Here is a 15088-nt window from a genome sequence, read left to right as displayed (position 1 = left end):
GGCTTGGAACAGAAGAAGAGGCTGAACAACATGAATTTGCTGTAGATTTAGTGATTTAAACTTGCCATTCTAACAAATGGAAAAAACAAAGACAAGGAAGCATTAAGCTGCTTGGCTGAAGCACAAAGTGATTTCTTTATTTTAGGTTACATGTTTACCAGACGCGGTCCACATCTACCTTCATCTTCATCACACACACAAAAAAAAAAAGACAGGCCAAATATTTGTTCAATGCACCATTCTAAAGGGATTCTTCTACAAAATTAAAAGCCTACAATTAAAAATGGCTGATATTAAAAGGAGGTATATTCATTTATGGCACAAAGGGAAAAAAGGCTTTCAGTCAAAGAGCGCTAACTAATCTTTACACTTGTCCTAAAAAGAAATGTCTTTATGACAAAACTAAGGATGCTCCAAGAGGTCCACCACATCTCCCCTGGGACCACGTTGTTAACTTGATTAATGTTCTGGTGAGGAATGGTTAGCTAACATGTTTTGTGTGAACAATATCATTCCAAGCATACATGTGGAAATTCTACAACACGACAATGACATTGTGAATTGTATCGTTTGTACAATTGCTTTTTTGCTGTTTCACTGACCAAACGGATACTGTCATCAGCGTCCTCCGTCTTTAACAGTCTCAGTAGAAAGAGAGATGCTGGTTGAAGAGCAAAACGCTATGGCTTCACTGGTGCAATGCTCAGAAACATTCTAAGCAAAGAATAATGGGGGAAAAAAAAAAAGAATGATCCGGTACTTTAACAAATCCATCTTTTTCACTTCTACAAAGTGAATGTGAAGACAGTGATGATTACAAAGACATTGTTAGAAACCCCAAAACAAGCTTCTGAAATCTGCTGTGGATTATTTAGTTTCATTGTCACAGTACCATGGCAAAGACATCTGATTTTTATTAATATTCATACTGTGTGTCTGCGTGTGGATTTGGCTCAGATATCCCAGCAGAGGAGAAAGAAGGTGATTGCTTTGCAGGGAAGAACTCTCTGACCTAGGGTCAGTGTGGTTTGTGTGAACAGGACTCTCCATTGTCGCTGCCCTGTCATTTCGTTTCACTGGGAAAGAAAATGGCCGTCCACATGAATCCTGGTCCTTTTTTCCTGGCAGTTACCAGGTCAGCCAACAGGGTGCGCTGTTAGTCAGATTTTGCTGTTCTCTAAATGTGTGTCGATGTGTTTGATCAGCGCATCGTCAGGGTAGCCAGTAGGAAAGGTCAGCTGACACAGTGGGCAGCTCCGATCGTCGTTTTCCTCAGTCTCCATCCATAACTTCGAAAAACAACAACAACAAAAAAACACTTTTAGGGTTGAATTCATTCATTTGAGGACGTGTTTCTGAAGGTGATTTTCCTGAGTGGATCTAAGTGACTTTGATGTTGACCTATTGTGGATGCATGAGATATCCTGGATCCTCTTTTCCGCTACCGACTGGACATTATTTTCTATATCTTACTCAGAGATGTTATACTTTTTATTTTGTCTTATAAAAATAGGAACAGGGTCAAAATTTCATACACATATACAGACATTTTAAAAAACATAAATTCCTACTTAGGCCCACTTACATTGATGGATGGCCAAGACTGGGCGTGGTCTTCATTTAGATGTCCTGTCAGGTGACAGGTGAGGGTGTTTGGTCCTTCTGGGGCGGGAAAAGGAGGTCGTGGGGGCACAATGGTACCCAGGGTCCTGGGAGGGCTGTGCACAGTGGAAGGACAGGGCCAGTCTTCCTCTTCATCTGAAGATTGTGGTGGTGTGACCAGCGGAGCAGGCACCGGCAGGTCCTCCACGTGACACAAATGACGTACTTCCACAAGAGGGAATACCAGCTCCAAGTCGTGACGTGGACTGCCATTCAAGCTACCACCCAGAGTGCCACTCAGACTCCCCCCATGGGCAGAGGCAGGTCTTGTCCCAGTCAGCGGAGTGCGGGGTGGCCGTGGGTACAGCTCACCCATTGGCCGGGGCTTGGGCAGGGTGGAGACCGGGTCTCGGAGAATCCGGGCAGGTATAGGGTGCCCATGAACATTGGGCTCAGCCATCTCTGAGTAACTACGACGACCCTGGAAGCGTGCACGGAGGCGGCTTGAGGCCGGGCGGCCAGCATAGGAGGCGGGGCCATCTGGAGGCGAGATGGGAGGTGACAGCCGGAGTCTGTCTGGAGACGGACGCTGAGAGGCCGGAGAGTGACGCTGGGAAGCGGGAGAATGGCGCACCACTGCAACTGACACACACAAAAAATAAGGACATTTATTCAATGCCGTACGTTTTCAATTCATAGTTTAGCTGAGCTACAACTTTACCTGTAAATACAAAAAGACACTTCCGGGTCAAAGACGAGAGAGGGCTTTACAGCCTAGTACTGTTCTGGTAAAGCTGAACATTTAACTACCAGTGGAATTACCTAGGTGTAGGTGTAGTTCAATTTAGTACAAATTCATTCAACAAAAATGTTTACATGTATTTGAAAAGTCAGATTAACATTATTTCTGAACACTCAAATATGTCCTTTATGACAGCCCTATGAAAAAACAGAGTTGACAAAAATTATGCATTTATGGGTTGATCTCCATCAAACCCCCACAGTTGCCAGCCGTGCTTCCGTCGTGCTAATGGTGTGATTATTGTATCCATTAGGAGTCATGTTTGACCTTCTGAGTGTGTGATTCATGCAACTTTCACATTCTGTGCATATACATCCTCGCTGTAAACGATTCTAAATGAATGCATCTACTAAATTAAACTTTTTGTAGAAATGTGTTATTGCATTTTTTTTTCAGTCAGACCTGGGCTTTTTGGCTCTTGTGAAACATGTCTCAGGATCTTGCTCTGTTCGGCAGTAAGGCTGCGAATCCGCCCCAGCTCCTCCGTCAGCTCGGTGTAAGCCAGGGCCAGATTCACTCTGTCGGGGAGACGAAGGGATTACAGCAGCTCCGAGAAATTTTATACAGGAAGAATACAAAATAAAAAACGTGCAGAAACGACAGCGAGAGAATGAGGCGGGGAGGGGAGGGGGTGTGTGGGTGCACTTATACAACTCCACTTGGGACAATCGCTGGGTTACGCAATGCTGAGTGCACTCTCTGTTCCATTTAGTGAATGTGAAACGCTGTTAATTGCAGATGAATCCCACAGATGGGAATCGATTGTCCTAAATGACTACGTGTCGCTTTAAAAGGGCCACGGGGCATCACAGCTTAGCAAAACAGGTTCACACTGTTTCCGGAACGGTGCAAGACCGTATTGAGCAGAAAATATTTTCAGTAAACACATTCCAACAGACCTACATTTTACAACAATGACTTGGTTGAATTTAGAGTTTTCACAGAAATTAAATAAAATCCCCTGCGTTGGCTCGAGGTACAAAAGTGATTTCATGCATGGTTTTAAAGATGAAACTGCTGACGTCAGAACGGCTGTGACTCACTGTTCATCTCCTGCCTTCTTGATCCACTCAACATCACAGTGTTCACACAGAGTTGCCATTTCCTGCAGAATGCAGATTAACATAAAATGAAATAAATAAATAGCCCACATGCCATCAGGAGAAGGAGAAGGGATGAGCAGAACGCTATGAACTGTACGAGTAGCCCAGCTGATTTCCATGGTTACCATTCAATTGTTCCATGAAAGCACTTAGAACTACCACTATCAGTTGTTAACAATACAATACATGCATGCAGAACCTGCAACCTTCCGATTACTGGTCCATTTCCTTACCGACTATGTCAACCACTACCCACATACGGCGAGCACAGAAGAAGAGCTACAGTAGTTACAGTACACCCCTTCATGTAAATGGTATTCCCTGATGGCAGCGTCCTCATTAAATAATAATTTGCATCTAAAAAATCTGTCTGCAACTTACAGGACTTAAACCTTTTGCTACTGAGGGCTAGATGCCAGGTAATGAGAGGTTTGTTGTAACAATATCTGCTAATGACTGTTGTGGGAATAAACTGAAGATGAACTGAACTCATTGCAACTGAATCATCATTGACAATTTTTCTAATTTTTAATAACCACAGCTTGTAAAAGTGAAAGTGAAGTGAAAAAGGTTCTACAATGACAAAATGGCCCTGCAGGAGGCCTGAATTCATATTCATGTGTGTGAGTTTAACTAACCTGCCTCTGGCTGTCCTGCAGTTGCCTGAACTCTTCTTGCAGGCGATGCAGCTCTGCCTTTAGCTCCTCCTCCCTCTGACAGGCCCCCTGAGCTTCACTCCGTGCCCCCTCAAGCTCTGCTTCAAGTCTCTGCAGCTTCAGGTCAGAGAGAGCATCGAGACTACGAGAAGACTGCAAGCTCGGTCCCCGGCACTCTGATTATCACACACATCCACAAAAATATAGACAGCATATTTAAAATCTATCATTTTTCTTTAAAAAAAAAAAAAAAGAAACTGAAAACATGTTTACACCCGCCTTACTCACTAAAAAATGACTTTTTCACACACTCATTTATCAGGTAACAGCAGAACATTGATGTAAACATTGGTTTTAAGAGCCACAACACATCTAGAGCCTTAATTGAAGCATGTTAAATGAAATAATCATATGTAGTTTATTTCAGACGACACGTTGGGTTCGCTTTGGTAGCTAATGAACCCAGTGTCATTGTGGAAAGTCATGTGATCCAACCCCCAGCTGTCGCCCTGTGCCCCTGGCGTGGCACGTTGGTACTGACCACGGGGCACATCCAGGCTGGCGTGGAGCAGCAGGTACTGAGTGTCCTTGCTGTGCAGCTGCGCCATGTCCTTGCCGCCCCGCAGACGAGCGTTCAGTTTCTGCAGTGACTCGTCCCGCAGCCTAAGAGCTGCCTCCAGCTCACGGATTCTCTCCACGTGCTGCTCGGCGAGGGTGGTCTGGCCAAACAAACATAAACTAACTCCCTCAATATCCTTTAAACGCTTGGTCCTTTTACTCAGGGTCGCGGCTGATGGAGCCCATCATTCTAAGCCCATATTCTTAAAGTATTTAAAATATTACAATATTGTGAAGCAGGTCATTTGTTATCATAATTAAAATATTAAAAAGGTAATTCTTTCTATATGCATGGAATTGGCTGTATGAATGAATTATGAGTGATGAATTTCCATGATATCGTCAACAGAAATTAAACACATTTCAGTACATGTAAATATAGCAAATGTTATACCTTTTCACATTAAATTATGTACTAGTTTTCAATAAAATACAACTTAAAATCTAAAAAGGTCCACTTTGGTATCTTAGCTTTCATTTTCACAATAATTTGGATTGGGATTTTGCCCTAATTGCACTCAGACTCACCATTTTGTCCAGGTCTCTCTGGACATTGCTCTTTTCCAGATGGATCTTCTCATAGGCCTGAATGATTTCCTCCAACCTCTCCTCCCTCTCCTTAGTCTTCTGCAACTGCAGGGCAGAAACCGTTTCATTTACATTTACATTTATGGCATTTGGCAGACGCCCTTATCCAGAGCGACTTACAACGTGCTTTCAAGTTACCATCGATGAAGAGATCAATTCCGGTTCACTAGGACCCCAACTATGAATACATCTATTTTATTCACTCTGTTGTAGATTCTGTACACAAAGTTCGACAACAAGAAAATTACAATTTAATCTAAATATTCTTTAAAGAGGAAGGTCTTGAGCTGTCGTTTGAAGGTGCTCAGTGACTGAGCTGTTCTGACCTCGAGGGGAATTTCATTCCACCACCGAGGGGCCAAGATGGAGAAGAGTCTAGATGAATGTTTTCCTTTTACCTTCAGAGATGGAGGGACCAGGCGAGCAGTACTGGAGGCAGTACTGCTCAATTTCCTATTGATATGTGTGTTTTGCTATAAAGCAATTAACAAATATAAAGTATGGTAACAGTGAGTTTAGGGCAAAACTGGATTCCATTGACCGATACCTCCTGCGTGAGGGTGTTGATTTTTTGCTGAAGGTTACTGTTCTCAGAAGGCAGAAGACTCGGCTCTTTGGCCTCGCAAGAGCAGCAGAGGTTGCTGTCCTCTCCAAACTCAGTGATCATAGGGAACTGAGAAAGAGAGAGAACAAGAGAGCTTATTAACACACACTGTTAAGAGAAGAGACAAGAAAAAAAGAATTAAATTGGATAGATCAAGCATCAGAAATGTGGGTGAAGGAGAGAAGGTCGAGCGAAGGAGAGATCAGGGTAAAAATAGCTTCTCCTGTTGCCTTGTGTACTGATCAAACATGCCAGACCCACCTTGATCTCATAGCTCTTCAGCTTTCTTCTGATGTTGCTGTTCTCCCTCTCCAGGCTGGCCAGCCGGGTCTTGATGTCATGGTAGGCGGCGGCCAGAGCAAAGTGAGAGGCAGGGTACATGTTTTCTGGGAGCGGAGAGGTGGACCAGCCCCTCACACAGCAGTCCTCCCTCAGCCCCTCCCCTCCTCCCAAGAGACTGAGCTCCCCACTGAAGTCCATCATTCAGGAACTACCTCTGGAAGCACAGTGAGAGAGTTTCACTGTTCCACATCCTTCTGATTATTCTACTTTACTACAGTAGATCTGGGTGATATGACCTATAAATAATATTAAGATATTTTTAGCCCATATCAGCTGATTTTTGCTGCAAGCAGAATCCATGTCAGAGCGACTTACAAAACACAAGGGCGGAAATGCCAGGATAATTTTAACCCCTTCAATCATTCGCATCATAGACAGGTCCCCTAACAACCGCTCAAAAACTAAATAAAAATAAACAAATAACACTCTGATCAGCCGTAACTTTACAGTCACACAGGTCACGTTAGTAACACTCTGGTGGGGTCTAATATTATGGTCCACGCAAAAAAAACTGGGGAAGGTGGGGAACAGTACAATGACTATTGAAGTACGCTGTATACCACATACTATCAGTTCGCCTCGCACTCAGAAAATGATGGAATCGCTGGTGCATTTCATTTGTCAGGATTTGCACCCCTATGGCGTGGTTGAAAACACCAGGATCAGGTACATGGTGAACAAACTGGAGCCACGCTGTGTGACCCCATCTCACAAATGCTTCACAGGGGTAGTGATGCACAGGATGTGCAAGTTGTAAAAAAATATCTTCTCTCTGCAGAAAGAGTGGCAGAAATGGGACATGAAAAGCAAGGATCCTGTCCTAGTCACAGACAATGCATCAAACATGGCCATTGCAGCGTAGCTTGCCAATGTGCCACATTTCAAAAGCTTTGCTCACAAACACAGCGCGCTAAAGCTACCGTAAGTCGCCTGATTGCTGGGAAGAGTTAGAAGAATAAACAGCCTTTTCAAATGCAGCACTCCAGCCAGTCATGTACTGCAAGGAAAAACAAAAACTGATCACTCCTTTTGTGTCCATATTCATTTCTGCAGTATAGTGGACACATGAAAATACTGTCTGAGCTCAGTTTGTTAACTCCATTCTGACTGTCGCAATAAATCGCTATATAGGTACAGTATTGCAATATATTATGATATTTTATCGTACCATCTCTCAGTTAAATCAGGAATGTTGGATCATGGAAAAAACTCATTTTCGAAGGCCTGTTGCCACCCAGGTTCGTGGTTGGGGAGAACCTCCATAATCTCAGGCCAAGGGGGTGTTCCTGACATACAGTGGTTAGTACCAACAAACAGCGGCCCGGGAAGAACGTACGGTGAATCTAACTGAATTACATTTACATTTATGGCATTTAGCAGACAAACTTATCCAGAGCGACTTACAATCAGAAGTTACAGGGACAGTCCCCCTGGAGCAACTCAAGTGTCTTGCTCAGGGACACAATGGTAGTAAGTGGGATTTGAACCTGGGTCTTCTGGTTCATAGGCGAGTGTGTTACCCACTAGGCTACAACTACCCATTACAGGCCCAAAGATCATTGATACATTGAGCAGAATAAAGACTCCTTATGAGCGAAAGGTGTCAGAACATACAGAGAATAAATTGCAATATGTGAATCTACTGAGTTTCTGACCCCTGTCCAATGACACTGTGCAGCATTAGATGAAGGTCTGATGAGCAAATTCCTACGAACTCCCTGGAATTTGCACAAGCATGTGTGTGTGTGTGTGTGGGGGGGGGGGGGGGGGACGGGACGGGACGGGACGGGACGGGACTATCCAATCCAATGATTTACAGAGCGTATGGCATCTGCTGCTGAGGTGTTGGAGCCACATACCACAGAATAACTTCAGAAGCCTGGTGGAAAGTAGGGGGACCTGTGGAAGCAGGGGGTTATATTGCTGTGGCTAAGCAGTGTGCATATAACAACACGTTTGGTATATAATTAATGATAGCTAAAAGCCTTCATCTAAGAAACACTGGATATTTCTCTTGCATTTCTTGACATCAATTTACAGAATTTGTTGAAGGCTTTATTTGTACTTGATTGTTCTGTATGTCATGCACCCTTGTTTTCCTTCTCTTTTGTTATTTAAATACGGTTATGATTATGAGGTTTTAAAGCTGATTAAAGATGATGGTTAAGTTTGGCTTGAGTTAGTCACACCCTCAGTCATTTATCTCAGCTTTTTTTTAATCGACCAGCCTGAATGAGAATGACCATACAATTTTAATATAGCCCACATTAATAAAACAAAAGTCAAAATTAATCTCCTTCATTTACAACTTCTCATCTGTCTGAAGGTCCTAATAATACAAGCAGAGCGATCTGATGCCCTCACAGTCTCCGGCTGCCTGAAGCCTCGCTGAATTATTCCTAGTTTGTTAGCAGCAGTCATTTGGCACAGGAGTCAGTGTGCTTTTGAATTTGGCTGACAGCAACATCCCAATCGACTTGTTTGCTGGTGTCGTCAATGCCCTTCCCCGGCCCTTTCAGCAAATCTGCTTCTACCTCAAACTGATTTCTGAGCAACCCTTGTCCACTGAAAGAGAGCTTTGAGGTCCTTGTCCAATGGCTAGCTAGTCTTGCAATCGTCATTTGATCACTTGCCAGTTGGAAGCTTGTCTTCTATCTGGCTGCCTCAGCACAGTGATTCCAGCCAGCAATGCAGGAAATGATAGCAGCAAGGGTGACGAGTTTTGGCGAAGCTGTAGAGTGCCGCCACCACCGGGTTTTCGCTGTTTTCAGCAGCGTGAGCCTTGCATAGTACATCCTGAAACAGCAGCAGCTTGTCCGCAAGGCCGCAGTTCTCACACTCGCAGCAGGGGGAGCTAAAGAGGCTCAAATGATGGGACACTGAGCTTTGGCACAGGCCACAGATAATTAGTGCTAGGCGTGCCAGGGTGAGGCAGGCAAGTCAGACCTGCCAATGGACGGCATCATGTGACTGGGCAGCTAGCCTTGGCACTCAGGAAAAGACTCATTTTATTTTGCATCTGTGATTTGCTGTTGCCATGGTTACACAAAATCTTTGATTGTACTACTCAGCCTGTAACGTACACATGCACGTGCCCTTCATAAATGTATTCCCGCCCCTGTCACAAATGTTCACAAATTTTCATCTATTAGTAATAGAAATGTGATTATAGACTGAAACATTTTTATCATGTAAATGATGCAGAGGGAGCATTCTAATTTTATCTTGGGCTAGGACTGGACGATATGTTAAAAAGATCAATCACACTTATTCACATCCTTCAAATTTCATAGGCAGGGAAATTAAACAGTTTAATAATGTATATAGCAGGATAACACACCTTGACAATATTGAGCACAGCTTTTCTGTCATCATCATGGCCATGACCAAACCATCGCCACATAAGTGACAACGTCCAACATCACGTTCACTGCCCCCTTCTCGGTCCTTCCGCTAATTTCTAGCTTTACCTTCCTCTGCAACTCCGGCTGCGCTCACGAAGCACATGGTGGAGGGGTCAACATTTTTAAATCATGTGCCGCTCATATGACTTGTTTGTGATTGTTTTTGTCATTGTGATACATGACACAACACACAATTCATAGCGCAGCACACAAAATGTGTCCCCTGCATTTAACTCGTCAACCTTAGTGAGAAGTGTGCATCCATGAAAGGCGCCTGGCAAAGCGGCGTGTACGGATGGTACCTTGCTCAAGGGGACCACAGCACCAGCCAACCTGTTGGGTCAAAGCCAACAAGCCACAAGACGCAAGGAACAAGACGCAATGCAACGTTTACGTGTGAGAGTACAGTCACGAGGGAAAAAGTTGCACAAAATTCACATAACCCTTCACCGGAATTCACAGGAGTGCATCATACACCACCCACCCCACACTCATACCTATGACCAATTTATTCACCAAACCTTTGCCTTTGGGTGGTGAGAAGGAAACCCACGCCACGCACACAAAACCAGAGGCCAGATTCAAACTCACAACTGTATTCGAGCCAATCATGCTGACCACCTCTCCTGGCCACAGTTGAGACTTTATATTAAAAAATGTCAAAACTCAGCTGAAGCCTAACCTTTACCATACAATGGAACAATCTGGGGAACTGAAGAGCTGTACACGATCCCCCACCTCCCATTCCCCACAGGAAACTGTGCAGCCCGGTAAAGTCTGCCCTTGTTTTGGCCCTGACTTGCGTGGGCACTGCCCATCCATCCATCCCACCCACCCACCCACAGCCCTGCTGAGACTCATGGCTTTTAAGAGCAGAATAAAAAAAAAATCCATGTGTGCAACCAAGCAGCTCACAGTGGCCTGTGCATTTTTTCCATCACATATTCATTGCTTGGGGTGACAGAGTGGAAAATCAACTCGCACACCATTCAGGACTGCTAATGGATGAGGGAAGAATTGGGACTGCAGGGCAGGTGATACTGAGTTATTCAAAGGTGGTGTATATCATATTCAGTGTATGTAAATCACATGCAAGTTTAAGGTGGTTTACAGCCCTCTAACTACAATTGGAAATGTGGCAGATCTTTTTTTCAATAGTAAATTGAGCATTTAACAGGTTTTGTTTCTTATTTGAAACACCTATTTGAAATAGGTGTGTTTGAGCACCCTGAGAACTGCGTGGGCTCAGATGTGAGCGTGCCAATACTCCTTTGATGCTCAGCGTGTGATCAGGACCTAGCCTTTTAATGGTGCCGCACTATGATAAGAGCTGTGAAGTGTGACAAGCTCAATGTTATTGTGCAACAATGAAGATCCCAGCCTTCCATTCACACATCTTCCAGAAAGCCTGTTATGTATTTATTTACATTAATTACAAGCACTTTGCATAACTTTTCAGCTGTTTATTCATTTTATTACATTTTTCGCTCTTGAAAGAGAAAGTGAAGTGGTTGTCATTGTGAAACACTGCAGCACAGCACACGGTGACACAACGAAATATGTCCTCTTTCAACCATCACACGGTGCTTTGCTCAGTGGCACCTCAGTGGCACCTTGGTGGATCGGGATTTGAACCAGCAACATTCTGATTACGGGGCCGCTTCCTTAACCGCTAGGCCACAAATTGAACCTTAAAGATGTAAAATAAGAGCATGTTACTAACATGAACAAATGTACACAAACACTAATGGAAAACTGACAAAATGGAGGACAGCACGTGGGGACATTAATGAGGGCAGCCACCCAGTGTAATCGCCCCGAGGAGATGTGCTGAAAGCCCATATGTTAATGTCACATGGCTAATCCATATATTAATGGTCTATCATATCACCAGAAATGAGCTGCATTCTTCCATTCTGCCCCACAGCCAAAAAAAAAAATGGAACCGTACCAAGATCCTTTTTAAACACATGAAGCACTCACGGGCTATCATCAAGCACTGACTCACTTCACTGGATGCAATAACATGGTCATCAAACAGGTTAGCAGCTGATAAATATTTATAAAAATGGTTATAGCTGCGTTGCATTTAAAATTCAAATTCTCCTGATTTAACACTAAATGGCCCAGCATTTTCAAGATATCATATTAAAAATATCTAGTATTCCATTATCTAGTATTTCCTCAGGAGACACCACCAACCCTGTATTGCACTTTTAATTGCACTTATCCAAAATTACTATTTGTGTTTTGTACCATGTTGCATTTTTTTCTCATGCATGATTTTTTCATCCAAAAAGTATGTTTGTATTTTTAATTTTATACATTTTATGCATTTTATACAGAAATGTGTTTTGATTAGTATTTTAGTGATTGCATTGAAACATTTGTTATAGCAAAAGTGATATTATTGTTTTGCATATTCCAGTGTTCAGTGTTGGTAATATGGAAAAGTCCACACACAAATATTATCATGTGTCAAACAATTCATATCTGTGCAGAAATATTTATTTATCTGTCTTAATACCTTAGACCCATCTCAGGTCTGCCCTCTGTCCCTTATGAACGCTAATGAAAGCCCAAATTCCAGACAGTTATGGTAAACTGAGGTAAACTGAGCAAAGCACCGTCCCCACACCGTCTACAGACCTCAAAGCCACAAAGAGGTCAGGATGGGACATGCAGTGTAATAGTGTTGCCCCTCAAAAAAAAAAAAAAAGCCTGCTGGGTAACACACCACAAAGTCAAACGTGCAAACCCCACTATCTATCATTTTGTCCCTGAGGAAGACACTTAACCCCGAGGTGCTCCAGGGGAACTGACCCTGTAACTACTGATCATACGGCACTCAGGAAAATGCTGTGAATGCATTTATCATAACATTATATATATATATATATATATATATATATATATATATGTGTGTGTGTGTGTGTGTGTGTGTGTGTATCACACCTGACCTTTACAAATTCCATTGTTTCTTATTAGATCATGATTCCTGGTGAAATACTGCCCCCTGTCGGCCGCAGGAAAAATATTACACATTTCACCTTTAATTCCCGAGTTGTCACATGACAAGCATGTATTATACCAACAAATCCAGACAGACCATAAAACTTTCTTGATTAAATAAATAAAATGACCGCAACTGAGGCGTTCTGCTGCTACGCTTACACTGAAAAACCGTGGCCTTTATTCACACGTCGTCACGAACCCGCGTAATGTCCGCGGCAGGCGCGTCACTCACGGTCCGCGGGGAAAGGGAAAGGTTTCTCCAAGCTAGGATAATTGCTCCGAGTGGGGAATAATTATTGACCTGCCTCCAGTCGCGCTGCAGAGAAGTCGCCGGCAGGCAGCAGTCCGCCACTGGCTCCATTGTTTACTATGGGGATGGATGTGACCTCGAGGGGCTTATTCTTTTTAGTTTTATTTTTTTTTTGGACTGAACTGGAGGTTCCGTAACCTGCCGTCCATCACGTGAAAGCTCGTCTGTCAAAAAGAGAAGAACGAAAAAATAAAAAAAGACAACATCCGTCGTCGTCGTCGGTCTGGAGCACGAGGGTCGTCACAACATGGCTGTGTTACGGTTACGCGGCGCGACAAATGCGCGCACGTCCTGTTATTAAAAACAACAACACCGCCACGCGCGTGGCCGTCACCCCCGCCAAAATTAAAATTAAAACAGTCCCCCGTCCACGCGCGTGGCTGTCACCCACGCCAAAAAAAATAAATAAAATAAAAACAGTCCCCCGTCCACGCGCGTGGCTGTCACCCCCGCCAAAAAAAATAAATAAAATAAAAACAGTCCCCCGTCCACGCGCGTGGCTGTCACCCACGCCAAAAAAAAATAAAATAAATAAAAACAGTCCCCCGTCCACGCGCGTGGCTGTCACCCCCGACAGTAAAAATAAAAACAGTCCCCCGTCCACGCGCCGTACTCACGGTGATCCGGGGCCGAGCGCGACAGCCACGCCACGGAAGCGGGTCGGCGCCGAGCCTCCTGACGCGCGAGGGGGGAGAGGACAGGACGACGACGCCCCCTCACGCAGCGACGTGCGTCCTTTACAGAGGAGACCCGTTCATCATCATCATCATCATCATCATATCTCTCTCACTCTGTCTCTCTCTCTCGTGGACGCGTTTACGTAGCGTGTTGCATAACTGCAGGCATCAGCAGGAAAATTAGATGTCTGACGCAACAGAGTAATTGGATTGTCCTTCACAGCGCCACGAAATTCATTTAGCAAAGAAATCTGTCAGAACTCACGTTTTCAATTATAATATATATATTTTTTGCAAAACCATCACTTTTTATTGCAAACGTGCTGCTTGTTGGATATCACATAATAATAAATGACAGAGGGTGTTATCCATTCAGATCGTTTTTTATCTGTCGGTGGTTTCAGGCCTCCACACCGTCTCCAGTCCATATTGGGTCCACACTGGGAATCATCACAGAGAAAACCACATGTGACCGGTCCATCTCATCTTGCACTGATTTGAAGAACACAAACTTGTCGTTCTGTGCTGAATAAGTGCTGAAATGTTTCAATCCAGCAATTTATTGTGTTTTGTTCATGTCTGAACATAATGGCTGACTGCCTTCAGATGGGCTGCTTCAGATTCAGATATGGAACAATAAAATATAACGTATATATAACCAAATATTTTAATGATAATTCGTTTGTTTTAAGAGTCCTGTTTTTGTAGGTTACGAGCACACATTAATAAATTGATTTATGTCATTTATTTACTCATGAGCATAGAGCCAATTAAAAACAGAGAAAAGAGATCTAATGTGCTGCTTCGGAAGTGCTGGGAAACGTCTTGCCCTCTATTAACAGAAGACGGCATCAGCAGGCTCCTGGCATGTTTTAACCGAACTTCCACACCATGCACGTTCACAGTGTCCAAATACGGCAGACCCTGCGCTCCTGAGATCTGTTGGCAACCGGCAACGTTAATGAGTCATGTGAAAAACAATACATAACACGCGTGTGATTTCATTCGGTTTTTTTGCTCATCTAAAGGCCAGTTTCTACTGACAGAGGAACTGAAGGTGATTGACAGCAGTCTGTGTTTGCAACACTCGTGTTTGTTAATTTAGCTTTTATCATAGCGGACACACGGCACACACGGCATGTCTGGCGCCACTGTGTCCTGTGATAGCCGCTCAAAATAATGCCTTGATGGTACAATTGAGCGAAAAATTACGGGGTGAGAGAGATTTTCCTAAAGCCAGAGCTGAAGGACTGAAACTGCTCTCCTTTAACAAGGTTCTTTCAGCAAATGATTCTGGCAGTTTTGTAATCCTTGTGCTTTCAGACCTAACTGCTGCTTTCGATGATGTTGATCACAGTCTGTCGATT

General features: G+C 43.7%; 1 protein-coding gene across 4 annotated transcripts; it reads right to left on the bottom strand.

Moving 5' to 3' along the window:
* Nucleotides 1-215: 215 nt before the first annotated feature.
* On the bottom strand, nt 216-13844 carry LOC114793402 (TANK-binding kinase 1-binding protein 1-like). 4 transcript variants are annotated; one of them, XM_028985133.1, is made up of 10 exons: nt 13662-13844; nt 6235-6469; nt 5917-6042; nt 5310-5414; nt 4705-4882; nt 4146-4339; nt 3448-3509; nt 2807-2922; nt 1586-2244; nt 216-1289 (listed from the first exon to the last, which is right to left on the bottom strand). In XM_028985133.1, exons 2-10 carry the CDS (start codon nt 6454-6456, stop codon nt 1161-1163), a joined length of 1791 nt encoding a protein of 596 aa, XP_028840966.1. In that variant the 5' UTR covers nt 6457-6469; nt 13662-13844; the 3' UTR covers nt 216-1160. The 4 variants fall into 4 exon arrangements, with proteins under 4 accessions (XP_028840966.1, XP_028840965.1, XP_028840964.1 ...); XM_028985132.1 differs by lacking the exon at nt 13662-13844 and adding an exon at nt 13036-13415; XM_028985131.1 differs by lacking the exon at nt 13662-13844 and adding an exon at nt 13040-13415.
* Between the last annotated feature and the right edge of the window lie 1244 nt (nt 13845-15088).

This window comes from Denticeps clupeoides, chromosome 7, assembly GCF_900700375.1.
Source record: "Denticeps clupeoides chromosome 7, fDenClu1.1, whole genome shotgun sequence".
NCBI classification, from domain to species: Eukaryota; Metazoa; Chordata; class Actinopteri; order Clupeiformes; family Denticipitidae; genus Denticeps; species Denticeps clupeoides.
This window is presented reverse-complemented; position numbering and strand designations above follow the sequence as displayed.

What these genes read in the sequence shown, in the direction of transcription:
- LOC114793402 (XM_028985133.1), bottom strand. Translation starts at nt 6,456, where the DNA reads ATGATGGACTTCAGTGGGGAGCTCAGTCTCTTGGGAGGAGGGGAGGGG. An exon ending in AGAGAGACCTGGACAAAATG is followed by an intron (nt 4,883 to 5,309) that starts GTGAGTCTGAGT and finishes TTGTTTGGCCAG; the next exon opens with ACCACCCTCGCCGAGCAGCA. An exon ending in CAGCCTGGATGTGCCCCGTG is followed by an intron (nt 4,340 to 4,704) that starts GTCAGTACCAAC and finishes TGTGATAATCAG; the next exon opens with AGTGCCGGGGACCGAGCTTG.